General features: G+C 36.1%; 1 protein-coding gene across 1 annotated transcript; it reads right to left on the bottom strand.

Moving 5' to 3' along the window:
• Window positions 1–301: 301 nt before the first annotated feature.
• On the bottom strand, window positions 302–15,602 carry smc2 (structural maintenance of chromosomes 2). The gene is made up of 24 exons (XM_067403746.1): window positions 15,325–15,602; window positions 14,821–14,970; window positions 14,610–14,732; window positions 14,253–14,291; window positions 13,954–14,064; window positions 13,800–13,844; window positions 13,144–13,377; window positions 8,633–8,782; window positions 8,115–8,348; window positions 7,051–7,210; window positions 6,746–6,863; window positions 6,509–6,647; window positions 5,824–5,943; window positions 5,515–5,719; window positions 4,391–4,526; window positions 4,173–4,297; window positions 3,854–4,047; window positions 2,592–2,735; window positions 2,297–2,491; window positions 2,019–2,219; window positions 1,553–1,669; window positions 1,272–1,432; window positions 924–1,071; window positions 302–805 (listed from the first exon to the last, which is right to left on the bottom strand). Exons 1-24 carry the CDS (start codon window positions 15,490–15,492, stop codon window positions 623–625), a joined length of 3,600 nt encoding a protein of 1,199 aa, XP_067259847.1. The 5' UTR covers window positions 15,493–15,602; the 3' UTR covers window positions 302–622.
• Between the last annotated feature and the right edge of the window lie 483 nt (window positions 15,603–16,085).

The raw sequence follows: 16,085 nt of genomic DNA, 5'->3' as shown, positions 1-16,085 counted from the left end.
TAGCCAATATTCTAGTAGTATGCATGCTAATAAGCAACTAGTTAAAATACCCTAAAATAAAGTGTTATCCATATGTCTTGCAACATATCTGACTCATTTAATCCACAATCAGTAACATCTAGCTGATTTTAGACACCTCAAGACAATAGAGACACAAGTGTAAATTAGACTATTCACTACTTTTTTTTTTTTTTTTTTAATCAAACTAATCAATTATATGTACGTTTAGGCAGGATGTCATCTTGGCTTAATTTCTGAAACCACAACCATTTTTTGACATTTTATTTATATAAAAGTAGCTTGCAAAGTTTCAAAAGGCCAAAAATCACCCTACAAACAAATATACTGAAAGTGTACAGAGAGAAAACAGACTCAGTAAAAACAGGATTAAAAGGTAGCATAGCAACTACATTCCATAATGTGAAAAGATTTGTGTGTGAATAAAACAGCATTTTAAAATAAGTAATGGTAAGAGGAGATTTACAGAGCTATTTCACATGCATTAGATGCACAAATCAGATGTGTCCAAAAAGCTTTTAGTACTGACAATTTTAAATATACCATTTCATTTTCTCAACTGAAAGTAATAAAAGCTTAAACATTTGTGCTACACAGAAAGTGTTTAGCTGGCCAGTATCTGTCTCTGGCGTTTGTCCCTAGCTTTCTCCTGGTTGCGCTGGGCCAAAACCTTTCCCTCGTGAGTTTGAGCTGTGCGAGTGACTGTGGAGATGCCGTCCACAAATTTGGTCTTGAAGAGTACGTTTGCATTGGTAAACATTCCATCTTTCAGAGACACCACCACAAACTGCAAAGAAAAAAATGGTCATTCAGTTTCTGTTCAAATACAGTCATATTATAGCTTTATATTACTGATGAGCTGGAAAACTAGCGTATAGCACAATTATTTTGAGTATGTGTATTACCTGTGAGTGTGTAAAGTGTGTCCTCAGCATCTGTCCGATGTTTTGAGTGTGTGAGAGATCAAGAGCGGCATCCACTTCATCCAGGATGTAAATGGGAGCGGGTTTGAACAGCAACATAGCTAAAATTAGAGAGAGCGCCACCAGAGACCTGAAACACGCACAAATGCATCAGGTGATCAATGGGCAGCACATGTACTGGGAAATATGCAGTAATAGGCTCAGTCCACGATCTGATGCTCTAATGGATCTGTGGCCAAGAAATGGTGACCTGGAGAGCCATAACCAAAATGGCTATCGATTCTAGGAGCGATATGCCACTTTTAGCAAAAGAGTTGTGCAAAGGCTGACCTTTGACCCCCGCTGAGCTCTGTCAAGTTCTCTTTCCAGGTGTTCCCTAGAGCCACTTTAAACTCCAACCCGTCCAGGACACCACACCCCTCGGGTGGAGCCAAACGTGCATTTGCCCCAGGCAACAAGGTGGAGAATATGGATCCAAAATCTTTGTTCACCTGCAATCGAAAAGACTGTACTGAACCAGATGCATCATGGTTGTTTTATCTATTTTTTTTAAGTTGTGATTATAATTAATTAATTGTAAAAGTTTAATAGGTGATGGGTTGGTATTTTACCTTCTGCCATGCCACATTGAGTGCTTCATTCTTCTTCTGGTCCAACTCTTCAATTGTTTCCAGGATTTTGGCTTTATCATTCTCAACAATTCTCTTTTTCTTCCTCAGATCGTTGTACTGAAAGAAAGCAGACAAATAACAATAAAACACATGCATAATATAAAATAATTACAATTATTATATTGATATAGTTACTACTACTACTACAACAATAAAATACCAGAGCTGTAACTGGATGAAGGTTTTTGTGAGATTTGACCCAAACACGACACCACAAAATAATAATATTAATAAACGAATGCTGAAAATTCAGCTTTGTCAAAGGAATAATTTAAAATATACTGAAATAAAAGTTTAAATAGTATTTCACAGTATTTTCATAGTATTTTACTTTCATATGTGTTTTATGTATTCTTATACTAACAACATCTTTTACAGAAGTCACTAAAGAGGTCAAAGGTCGTACCCTCTCCTCAGCCTCACTGAGCATGTTCATGGCTCTGCGGTTGACGTTTCTCTCCAGCTTGTCTTTAGTCTCCTCGAGTCTCTTCAGCCTCTGTCCAGCCTCTTTGGGATTGTTGGTCTTGAAATCGTAGGCAGTGTTAGGTTGACCGAAGAGATGCTTCTCAGAGGAAATCCAGTCATTCTCAGCTAACATGCGGGCCACCTGAACACACGCAAACATTACATACAGTCGAATCAACAACATACTAGTCTCTATTGGTATCATTCACTTCCTCTGACCTTGGCTGTGGCATCAGCGCTGTCTTTCTTGTGTTTGCTGATGTTGTGTTCCAGCTCTTTGATTTTGAGCTGGGTGTCATTGTTTTGTTCTCTGAGGCGGTTTGCTTCTCCGGTCTTTCCTTTAATCTCTCTCTCCTGTCCCAGAATCACCTCCTTCTGCTGGGACAACTGCTCCTGCGCAACACGCACTGCTTCCTAAACATACAAAATGTGACAGTTGACATACATGGCACAGAGAATAAATGCATAACCTTTAAGGGACATCTTTGTAAGGCAATTGCGGTTATTTCAATACCTTACTGGCCAAAACTTGTGTGGACATGGTGTCGATCTGCTCCTGTATGGCTTTGAGAGCTTCATCTACAGCTTGAATCTGCTGCTCATATCCAGCCTGCTCTCTCTTCAGCTCCTCCAACTCCAGAGCCACTGCATCTGCCTCCTAAACATGACGAGAGTTTAAACCACAGAATTCCCACACCTTTTGACCACAACTTTTTTCACAACTTTTGCAGTCATTCATGATTACCGAATAAGGACTTTTCTAAGAACTTACAAAGAGCAATTTCCTCTTACAAAGAGGAAATTTTCATTATGCTCTGAAGCTTCCTGTAGCAGTGTTTTGAAATCGGCCATAACTATATAAGTCATTATTTGGGGTTTTTTGCCGCACCAAAAATATTCTCGTTGCTTTATAATATTAATATTGAACCACTTTACTCACATGAATTGATTTAGATGTGTTTTTAGTACCTTTATGGACCATGAGAGAAGAAATGTCATTGCTCCTTATGCAGGCCTCACGGAGCCATCAGATTTCAACAAAAATATCTTAATTTGCGTTCCAAAGATTAACGAAGGTCTTATGGGTGTGGAACGGCATGAGGGCAAGTAATAAATGACAGAAATTTAATTTTTGGGTGAACTAACCCTTTAATGAGAAGACAAGCACTTGACTGCTGCAGGTTAGTGGGGAAATATATTTATTTTTTTATTCAAAATGCACAGTTGGAAAGAAAATATATTTATAGGAACATTTCAGCAGATTCAAGATATAATTCATATTAGCAGAACATGAGAACATGATTCCTTGTTTTAATCAAATTGACAGACATAAAATAGCAATAATAATAATTATTAATAGTAATATTAAGCGTGAGCCGAACGAGAGTTGCAGCACAGATCAGCTGCAGGAGTCAGATTTCATTTATCACGAGAGTGAGGAGCTGACTGAACATGATTGTGGAAGATTTTTGCAATATTTTGGATTTAATCCCAGTGCTAATAGGAAACCTGCAAATGATTAATTGTGTTTGTCTAGTTTGTCAAGAATAATAACCCACCAATTGCCACCCCCGAATTGGCACTAATTTGAAAGCGAAAGTAAAATCCGCACGGCAATTCATAGTCTATTGTCGCGGAGCGTTTTCAGTTCATTCCTAAGGAACCTCAACTTCCATAGGAATTAACACAGACAAACCCCTGTAAACACTGAAAACACCTTACGCCCCCGTGAGAAACAATTACTGTGCGAATAGAGCTATAGTGAACAAAAAGTACCTGCTGTTTCTCTTTCAGTCTCTTGTTGAAGGCATCTGCTTTACTCTTGGCCTGGTTGAGCTTCTGCTGGGCTGCTTTCAGTTCTTTCTCTCTCTCGGCTTCAGCGTTTTTCATCTTGTTCTCCAGAACTTTGTACTTCTCCTCTGCCTTCTTCTGAACCTCCTTTGTCTTCTGTAGCGTTTCCTCAGACTCCTCTAAAGAAATGGAGCACAAAGATGGTTAAAGAACAGTGAAACCAACAGTTGGTCCTATTGTGTAGCTATACTGAGCCCTGACTTCAGCATGAGAATTAGCCCCATTTCGGGGTATTTGTTTGTACCGATGGTCTTGCGCAGGTTCTCCAGCTCCTCCTGTTGTTTATGGAAGGAGCTCTGCTGAAGTTTGGTTTCTAGGATCCGAGCCTCCTCAGTCTTCAGGTCCAACTGCTGCTTCAGCTGACGATATCTGAAGGAGAACAAAACAACATTTAGCCTTCCATCTTGTAGTTCTGATTGGTCAGTGAGGTTTTTTAAGAGGTTGTATATTGGACAGACTCACTTCTCAGCTGTGCCCTTGAGGCTGCTGAGCTCAGACTCCACTGCGGTGAGTTCTGCCTCTTTAGTCCTCAGACTATCCTGAATGTCCTTTACCTCAGCCAGTTTAGACAGGACGGAGGCCGCCTGAGCACGCGCACCTACACACACACAGTTAACAGTTATTAGAGAACACCATGTTCTACTTTGCCTTGGAAATGTATTCAGACTGTAAACTAATCTGTCTTCTGGATAAAACCCCCACAGGAATCATTATACTCTTTGTAAATAGTGGTCCACCAATATTTTTCAATGGCTGGTGCCAAAAGTGATAACTAGGAAGAATGGGGGTTTTGTATCTTTGAGCAACCCTGTAGCTCAAACAGCAGAATGTTTAATTTCCAGGGTATGCTTGTACAGATAAAATGTAAGATTAGCTAATAATGGAATAAAATCATCTGCCAAGAGCATAAAGCAGAGCCAAACCGCCACATACTAAACACTATGCTTAAAGCTTTGAAAATATATATCTGTGAAGGACAATTACGTCATTATGAGAAAGTTTCTCATTATTACGAGAACGTTTCGTATTATTATGAACATAGTAAGTCATTGGTATGAGAAACTTTCTCATTATGACTTACAGAATTATTTTTTTACTGAACTGTGGCGGAAATAAAGCTGAAATAAAATAATATATAAATATTAGATGAAAAAAATTAAACAAGCAGTGTTGCCTTGCTAAATAACTGAAATTTAAGAAGTATGAAATATAAATAAATAGTTTTAATAGTAAAAAAAAAAAAAAAAAAAAAAAAAAAAAAAAATTTATAAAAGCACAACAAAATGAGTAAAACTTAAACTAAAATTAAAACTGAAAATATAAAAATAAAAGTTAATTGGAGAAAAAAAAATACTATAATGGTAAATAAAAATACAGGTCATAATTCACTACATAATTAGGGAAAAAAATATTAAAGAAAAATTCTCTATCAACATCAAAAGGAAAAAAGGTCAGATTTATGTAATTTGGAATTTTAGTGAAATTATATCCCAAAACAAATAGTTGGAGCTGTAACTTAGTAAACACAGAGAATTAATAACAGGTCTGAATCTCATGGAGTAACAGACAGTTACACCCATACAAACCTCCTGTTAATGTTCCCTGAGGATCAAACACGTCTCCTCCAAGTGTGACTGTTTTGGTGCTCACACCTTTGTCAAAGGCAACTCTTTTAGCATTGTCTAAACTGTCACAAACCAGTGTAGTGCCAAAAACATACTCCATGGCCTTCCTCAGCTCCGATTCATAACCAACCAATGACAGAGCCGTGTGCACGTTATCTGGCCCAACCTGCAACACAGAACAAATGGGTTTCCTCTCAGTAAACAAAATGCTGCTGAGAAAATTTCAAACAAAGCATAAATTCAACAACAGCTCAATAGTAGAGCTCTCACCAAGTTTTTGGCAGCACGCACTACGTTGTCATTGAGGGTTCGTGCTGAGATTTTGTTTAGAGGAATGATGGTGTATCTGCGTTTCAGTTCACCCTTTTCCAGAAGCTTTTTTCCAGTAACCTGCAAACAGCCAAGTTTAAAATCAAAACATAATTTTGCTAAATAATGACAAACTGCCATTCAAAAGTCTGCAGTCTGTAAGATTTTTTAAAATGTTTTTGAAAGAGGTCTCTTATGCTGACCATGGTTGCATTTATTTAATTAAATACAGTAAAAAGAAACCATAATTGTATTAAATATTAAAATTTAATATAACGGTTTTCCTTTTTAATTTAATTTATTCATGTGATGTCAAAGCTGAATTTTCAGCAGTCATTACTTCAATCTTCAGTGTCACATGATCTTTCATAATTAATTCCAATATGCTGATTTGATGCTCATTTCTTATTATCAATGTTGAGAACAGTTGTACTGCTTATTTTTTGTGGAAACCATGATTTTCAGGATTCTTTGATGAATAAAATTCAAAAGAACTTGAATTGAATGCATCCTTGCTGAATAAAGGTATTGATTTCTTTCCAAAATGATATGGACATTATATATAGAACCAAACCATTTGAATGGTAGTATATGACAAAAATCTAACCAATAGCTATGCCCATGTGCTTCTTAAAGGAAGACTTACCTCGTTGTCGACCACTACGTTATAGAGTCGACCACCTGCAACCACCTCCAGGGCTGTAGCGTTTGACACATCAGTTACAGTGAAAAGATTCGCCACCAAACCCTTCACCTTACTGCGGTCCCAGCTCCTCTCTGGGTCCCTACATACACAGAGAGAGAGAGAGAGCCATTGGATTCACTGTTGTAATTTTTAGCTAAATGAATAGAACTTCAGCAAAAACAGCCTGCATGTTCTCACGTGTATTCGAAGCGCAGGTTGGGGAACTGTCCCATGAGGGACTCGTAGGTTTCTCTGAGCTGATTGACGTCCCGTGAAAACTGCCTCTTCTGCTCCAACAGACCCTCCTCTCTTCCGTCTGAACATACAAATAAATATACTTTAAGAGACTAATCTAATAATTAAGTTCTGAATTAAACTGAATCTGAATTCAACCTGACTTTACAATTCATATTCAGCCATTTATTTTCTTTATCAGTTAAAGATTAGGCTTGAATTAACTGCACCTAATTCAACTACAATCACATTCAATATGTTTTTATTACCCTCATAGTTCAGTTTCTTCATTTCAGCCTGTAGTTTTTCTATGCATTTTTTCACAGCCTCAAATGTGTCCTGGTCTTTTTTGTAGCCACTGTCCATCTTCTTGACCTGAGCCTGCTTAGACTTCAGCTCCTGCTGAGCATGTTTCAGTTTCATCTGAGCCTAAAACACAGAACAGAGACATTAACAATCACTTTACAAAATATATATATATATATATATATATATATATATATATATATAAAATACAATAATATATACAACTGATCCAAACTGAAAGTAAAAATATTCTAATGTTACAGAATTCTATTTTAAATTTTCTATTTTTAAATAAATTAAAGATTTAATTAATAAATTAAGAACTTTATATTTATCAAAGAATCATGGTTTCTACAAAAAATATTATGCAGCACAACTGTTTCCAACATTGATAATAGTAACAAATTTCTTGAGCAGCAAATCAGCATATTAATGATTTCTGAAAGATCATGTGACACTGAAGACTGGAGTAATGATGCTGAAAATTCAGCTTTGCAATCACAGGAAAACATTACATTGTAAAATATATATTAAAAATAGAAATGTTATTTTGAACTGTAAAAAATGTATAATATTATTGTTTTATTATGTTTTTAAACCAATAAATGCAGCCTTGGTGAGCATTAAAAAACTTTTCAAAAATATTAAAACTTATCAACCCCAAATTTTGAACGGTGTAGTCTTCGGACATTATTATTTATTAGAGAAATAATACAGCATGGACAGTGAACAAAGTTTTCAAAGTATATAGTAGTGTTGTCAAAAGTACCGACTTCGGTACCTATCGGTACTGAAATTTAAAAAATGTGACGCTTTGAGCGCTGTTGAGCGGATTCATAAACATCTCTGATTGGCCATTGTGTTGACGCGCTCATCGGATATGCCTGTGATTGGCTTCAATGATCAACGCACAGGAGCGTTTGAAACCGAAGTCGGTAATTTTGACAACACTAGTATATAGTGGACAAACATTCCCGTATCACTGATTGCCGAATTGCTGATAGTCTTTAAAGGTCATAAAGGTCACCTGTTTGGCCTCTGTCTCAGCTTTACTTATGTCATTCTTGCAGGTCATCATCTGACCACTAAGTGTGGCTTCGGCTCCATCCTCATTGGAAGAGAGACCAGCCGACACTGCCTTAAAATGCTGCTGAGCGGCCTCCAGAGCTTCTGCATCCTTCTGCCCGCCCTCCTGTATGGCCTTCAGCCGCTCCATCGCCTTGGCAACCTCCACTTCCTTAGCTGACATCATCTTTTTATCCTAGTTCAAATAAAGTTAACATTTAAATAATTTACATAAAAAAAAAAAAAATAAAAAAAAAAAAATTCTGGCAATATCATGCTGTATATCACAATACTTTGAAACACAGACCTCCACCCTACCCTACAGGAAATGCTATCTTTCCTTTAATTTTTCCTTTTAATTTTTATTTCTATTTCATTTGATTTTAATTATCTAAATGAAATCTATTTGTAATCATTTTAATTACATACAGTTTTTAAAAATAGCACTTGTAGTTCAGATATTTATAAATTATTTTTTACCTCCTCCATGTTTTTGACCAGCTCTTTTCTCTTCTTGGTCTCATCTTTCAGATTTTGCTTCTTCATATCAAGAGCGCTTTGGGCCTTTGTGTCCACTCTCTGTGCTTCAGACAGGGTCTCTTCCAGAGTCTTCAACACCCCCCCAACCTCCTAGAGAGAGAGACAGACACAGATATGAGACATGATAATGGAATACAACAGGAGACAGAAATATTCAATCAATCAACCGCACACTTTTCTAACAGGTATCAATTTGCATCATAAAATATTCAAATATCTTTTCCCGTACAAAGAATTTAATACTTTTGCCAGTCCATTACCCACCATCCCAATCTCTTTTACAGACCTTCAGTCTCCACAGGACAAATACTCGATTACCAAACCTGTTCAGGTAAAAGAAAGCCTACCCATTTAAATGATATGCCACCACACCATTTAGCAGACTGCGGTTCAAATCTGGACCATGAATGGATTTCATCAGGACCACAAATCATTTGTAATAAATAGGGGTGTAACGGTACGCGTATTCGTACCAAACGGTTCACAAGGCAAATCCCAAATGGAAGTGATCATCCCTATGCCCTATGTGATCATCCCTATGTGAGCAGGGTATGCGCGTGCCGTATGTAGCCATTTGGAATACACTTGGCAAAGGGAGCAGCGTAATTTCCTCATTACCTTCAGCTGGGATGTTCCTGTGACAACGCAGCACAATGTGGGTCAGCAGATGACGCTGTTTTAACGGCATAATTCCTTTTTCTTTTTTTTTAGCCTAACTGCTGCAAATAAAAAAACATACATTTTATATATTTAAAAAGTTTTTAAAATATGATATATAATATAAACAGTAATATATATAAAACTTTTAAAAATATAAATTGTATATGTATTTATGCCGGTGCTTTGTTGTCATGGGAACATCCCAGCTGAGGATAATGGCGCTGCTCCCTTTGCCAAGTGCATTCCAAACGGCTACATATGGCATGCATGTACCCTGCTTACAGAGGGATGATCACATAGGGATGATCACTTCCATTTGGAACTTGCCCTGTGAATCGTTCGGTATGAATACGCGTACCGTTACACCCCTAGTAATAAATTAGTGACAGTTGCCTCTCCACACAGAACAGTTAAGCCATCTTCACTCTGCAAAAGCTACACAGCAGATGCAGCCGAAGTAACATTTATACCACAATATGGCAAGAATATATATATATATATATATATATATATATATATATATATATATATATATATATATATATATATATATATAAATAAAAGAAAAACTAAAAAAAAAAAAAAAAACCCTATTAAATAAAAAAAATGTTTTCAATCTTTTCAAACTGTTTTAATATTTAACAATAATAATAAACTTTATTTTTGAAAGTTGCATCCCAAAGCGCTTTACAAAGATAAAAATACATTAAAATAGGAAGACAATGAAAACAAATCAAAATTTAAGAAAAGTATAATATTAAAAAAACTGCAAAAAAAACTGCAAAAAAAAAAAAAAAAGTTAATTTAAGTAGCTTTTATAAACGTACCCTGAAAAAAAAAAAAAAAAAAAAAAACATTACTGGTGTGCATCTTGAGACAAAACAATGGCTCTGACATATTTTAAGATATTAAAATAGCTCAAACATGCATTTTTTTAGTCTTGGACTAGCTTAAGCCTTGTCTGTGAAACCAGGGGTAGAGGAGCAAGCATGTCTAATCTCAAGATAATTCAAAAGAAGAAAGGGCCCAGTCCATGAGAATTTTAAAATCTACACCAAACCTAACAGGGAGCCAATGTAAGGACTCCAAGATAGGAGTGATGTGCTCACTTGTCCTGTTCCTTGACAGGATTCACTTGGCAGCTGAGTTTTGCACATACTGCAATTTATTTAGGGAAGATTTAGATTTATCCAGCAAGTAGAGCATTACAACAATCAATGTGGGAAAACACTAATTTATTGATCAGTTTTTCAGCCACACAGAAAAATAACATGGACCGCAGTCTTGCAATGTTTCTGAGTTGAAAAAGTGATGTTTTAAATTACCTATCAAAAGGCCTATTGCTTGATTAAAGAAAAGATCAGTTACAATGATTATTTATAATTGTTGTATATATTTTAATACAGTTAAAACTAAGGGTGCTTTCACACTTGGTTCGATTGCCCGGACCGAACCCGAGTTCGATTGCTCCCCCCTCCCCCTGCGCCCACTGGACTGTGTTCACATTATATTATTTGGGTCCGACCCACGGTTCGTTTGCGTCATCAAACCAGCAACTGTTTACTCCGTTTCTTAGTAACGATGGCACAGGAGAAGGCGGCAAAATGCATAACGTTGCACTCCTCACTTTTATATTTTGGTTTTTGAACCGTTGGTTTTGTTCATAACGGCTCTTGCGTCTATCTGCCGCGAATGTAGAATGCTGAAGGCGAGCAGAAATGAGAAAAGCTATGCTACAGCTCTCTGCTTACAGCACGTCAGTCACACTCGTTGGGAAAGTGAGTGAAACACACAGACAAACACACATTTTTATCAAATAATACGGCATTAATAGCGGTTCACTTCCGCAATTTGGTACGTTTGCATTCATATCAGAAACGAACCGTACCGGAGTACACTTGAACCGCACCCCAGACCACCCTTTTTAGAATGCTGAAGGCGAGCAGAAATGAGAAAAGCTATGCTACAGCTCTCTGCTTACAGCACGTCAGTCACACTCGTTGGGAAAGTGAGTGAAACACACACACAAACACACATTTTTATCAAATAATACGGCATTAATAGCGGTTCACTTCCGCAATTTGGTACGTTTGCATTCATATCAGAAGCGAACCGTACCGGAGTACACTTGAACCGCACCCCAGACCACCCTTTTTAAGCGGACTCGGGTACAGTTCGTGGGTGCGCACCCATGTTCAGAAGACTGTGTTCACATCATCCAAATGTACCGAACTCTGACGTCAATCAAACCCGGGTGCGCACCAAAAGTGCTAATGTGAAAGCACCGTAAGTGTAGTCTAATGTTTATATTTTACATGAATACACTACCTTTCAAAAGTTTGGAGTTGGTAAGATTTTTTTTTCCTGTTAATGAAATTTTCTTATAGTCTTACATAATAATAATAATAATAATAATATAAAATTAAATTTAATATTTCTTTGAAATATTACAATTTAAAATATATTTTTTCTATTGTAATGCACTTTAAAATGTAACATATTCCTGTTTTCAAGAGCTTCAGTTTTTTCCAGTCTTCAGTGTCACATGTTCCTTCAGAAATCATTCTTAGATGCTGATTTGCTGAAAAACATTTCTTCTTATTAAAACATTTTAAATAATTAAACATTAAAAAAATATTTTAGTGGAAACAACTTTTTTTTTCTTCAAGATTCTTTGATGAATAGAAAGTCCAAAAAAATTTTTTTTAAACTAATTTCTTTAAAAAAAAAAAATATATATATATATATATATATATTACCAACTCCATACTTTTGAACAGTAGTGTATTTACATTGTGCCATTCAAAAATGTAAATATTAAAAGACACCACTTACAGTTCTAACAGTATTGAAACCTGAGACTCGCACTTAGGACTATGTGCATTGGCTGGTCTAAGCCTGAGAAATAAGCTTTTGCTAATTGCGCATAAGAAACAACATTTATGAGACAGTTCATGTAAGATTTTATTGCTGATTTGAAATATGTAATTTAATTGTGATTTCAACAAGCAGTTTTTGAGATTTCAGGATCTTCCCATTCAAACAATTAGGACTTGGATGCCTGAAATAGCTGCCTGGAGGTGTTGCAAATATGGCTGTGAGTGAACAGTCTTTCCTTGAAAGGGACTTCGTGTGAACTAAGAGGCTGAATACAATTGACTCAGCAAACAAAAACTGACAGCAATGAAACCTTTGTGCAAAAAACTGATCTAGATGAATAACTTAAGTGACATATTTGGGTTATAAACAGCTTATTTTACTGAAAACTGCATCCCTGAATAAATCATAAGCGATTCAAGTTTCACCTGTCCCACCTTAAACTCTTTGCTTTCCTCACAAATCAAAAAGAACAAGTCACTTCTCCATCACTCATCAGTGGATTTCTTTACATTTCTCAAGATCACAGCGTCTTATATAATATGGGTGTGAGCCCTCAAAGGCTAAAATCGTCCCTGCAATGGTTTCAGATCTCCCACCTTGTAAATGCCACCTAATTAATGCCACTGACATATAAAAGTGCACCAGTCAACATCCAAATCCTTTACCTGAGAATGGTGAGGAGCTAGAATTGCTTAGATTTCTAAATACCTGCAATACTCCAACTCTCTGCCACAGGGAAAAGTGTGTAAGCCTGCTTAAACCATGATGTGGCGCTAAGCACTTTTCCATGTCAAAGACCGTTTTTATAAATATGAATGTTAGCATGGATTTTAGCATACGCACACAAAGTTCAAATCTATGCGTACACATTTTATAAATGTGGCCCCCTGACTGCCTGCTCTGTTGCTCACCTTGTCCCTCCTGCGCTCCAACTCCTGTATCTCGGCGCTCAGCTCCTTCACTTTGGCCTCGTTCTGTCTCATGTTCTCCTGCAACTGCGCAATGGAGCTCTGCATCTCTTGCAGTTCTTCAGTAGACTTAAGCTTGGTTTCCTCGGCGCACACAAACAGGTACGCCACATACAGTCGACTCAAGTGCTCGATCTCACGCATGAGCTTCTGGTACTCCAGGTAGGACGCACGTTCCTAAGAAGCAAGGGAGAAGGATAGGATATGTCAAAAAGATAAGTACAGTATATATTACAGAAGTTATATGTACTCTGTCCACAGTAAGAAAACTTCATATGATAAACAAAATATTGTTTAGCAGCACAAATGTACACAGTAATGTATAGCCTGTAGATTACATTATTTATTATTAATTAAACATTTAATTTATTTATTATTTATTCATTATGTATATAATAAAGATGTAAATAATACATGATTTGTAATCTAATATAAATGTACATTAAATTATAAAGTTATTATTCATTATTAATTTACTACTACTCAGTTTAAGATTTTTTGTTTTGTTTCACAGAACAAATACAACCACGAGGATTGTTTTAAACAAAATTTTTATTTACAATTTTTTTCTTAAAACAAACAAACAAACAAACACATACCTCCTTCAGTTTCTCCATAGCAGGCGTGATCTCCTCATCCAGGATCTATCTCACACACACACACAAACATAAAAAGACAATATCTGAGATTAAACTGACGGTCATTCCAAATGTTGGCTCATTTAAATAAAAATTCATATTTAGATGTACATACAGTCTGAATCTCTTTGAGCTTGGCATCTTTTTTCTCAATAGTTTTCTGAGCACTGATCTTCTTGCACTCATACATTCTGGTACCTGCCGCTTCCTCAATCATGGCCAGAATCTATGAATAAAAACATGCCATAATTATTTTTAAAATCACATAAGAAAAATATAAACTTGTATGTCAGACACTGGATGTTTGTATCACTTCATCCATCAATCAAGTGCAATTTAATGGAAACCTTTATTACTACGATCAAATGTGATTATATCACAGCCAAGCACATTCAAATGACAACCACATCTCACCTCAGGAGGCTTCATGTTTAAGACCTTGGTGATTCTCCCCTGAAATAAACAAAATTAGTGACTGGGTATGTGAATGTGAACCCTAACTACAACTCAATCAGGAAATCCAAATAGAAATTGGTCTTAAAATTAACATGAAATCCAAATAGACCCAATTTACTTAAGTGTATATATATAATTTTTTTTTTTTTTTTACACAAGTAAAATAAGTAAACAGCCTTTTACTTTCATTTTAAAATGAATGTCCTGTGGTTAATATCCAATGCTTATAAAAATACAATCCAATACTTAATAAAAATAAATCTTATTAGGACACACAACTTGAGAAATCTTACATGGCTGTATTATAGTTGTTACCTGCATGATCAGAAAGTGAGGGTTGTTGACATTCAAGCCAACTGAACAAAACAGATCCTGGACTCGCAGGTTGTTTGCATTCACACCGTTGATGAGGTACTTGTTGCGTCCACCTATGACCACCTGCACACAAGAGCGACACAAGCTGTATTAACTTGCTCCTTCATGTGTTGCTAGCCATCACTGAAATCAGTGATCTCTGGCCGAATACCTGTCGTGTGATGGTAATCTCATCGTGTGTCTCAAAACCAAGTGGACTCTGTTTCTTGTTGGAGTTGTCGAAAGTGATGGACACAGTTGCCTTGGTGATTCCAGCCAGGCCATTTTTGTACACTAGATCTTGGAGATTAGTGGCACGAACCTATAATGTTTGACAAACCAAAACAAGCAGCATTACATTATAGCTTTGGAAATCTGCAGTTCACATCTATAATTTATTAAACAGTCAGGCCCTGTGTGTGTGTGTGTGTGTATAATATAATATATATATATAAAAAATATATAATAATAATAATAATAATAATAATAAATATAAATATATATATATAAACAAACATCTATTGTCTAACTTTTATCTTATGTTCTTGTTAAAATAGAACAATAAGTTGTTTTTAAATAAATAAATAAAAATAAAGCGCAACCACTAAAAACATCGAGCTGATTTATAATATGTCTGCGTGTTGATGACAAATGATATGCATGTATTAAAACTCACCTGTGATAAGTTAGATATTCCCAGCAGAAAGCAGATGGAATCGAGTATGTTTGACTTTCCACTGCCGTTCAGGCCAGTGATGGCGTTAAAAAACGGATCAAAGCCGTTAATCTCCGTCCTTTCGGCGTAGGACTTGAAGCCCTCTAGTACAATAGACTTTATGTACATTTCGATCCAACACAGTACGAAAAAATACAATAACAACGCTATACACCGCTATATTATGTGTGATAACAACTTCAAAAGAACCTCTGCGTTGCTTTCAGTTCAACCATCCAAACTTGAAATTTGGCGCCAGGCGCGTTTCCGCTCCGGCGTTCAAAACAGGGACAGATGTCAGTTACCAGTAAAACCACAAACAAAGAAATTCACTCGAATCCTTCATATATTTAGACGAAATTTTAGTTTATTTTGTGACAATGTATGGTCGTTACAAACAAGGCATTGTTTTTAAAAGTGAATTAATTTATTCTATTTATTCAGGCAATGTTTTAGCCACCCAATTGATGGACCCAAAACATTGAAGCGTGTATGACGTCGACAGAGCGGTTTGGCTCAAGTGTCATTTAATGGTTCAAAAAGAGTAGTTCGGTGCACTTAAACTCATTTGAACTTTTACATAATAATATTATCGTATTTTATTGTAATATATCCTGACTGGTCAATCGAGGCATTCTGCAGTTAAATATTTTTGTGTAATGATCCTGTATAGCCCGGTTTTTATTTTCACGTAATAAAATGTCAATTCATTTAGTAAGTAT

This window comes from Chanodichthys erythropterus, chromosome 12, assembly GCF_024489055.1.
Source record: "Chanodichthys erythropterus isolate Z2021 chromosome 12, ASM2448905v1, whole genome shotgun sequence".
Taxonomy (NCBI): domain Eukaryota; kingdom Metazoa; phylum Chordata; class Actinopteri; order Cypriniformes; family Xenocyprididae; genus Chanodichthys; species Chanodichthys erythropterus.
This window is presented reverse-complemented; position numbering and strand designations above follow the sequence as displayed.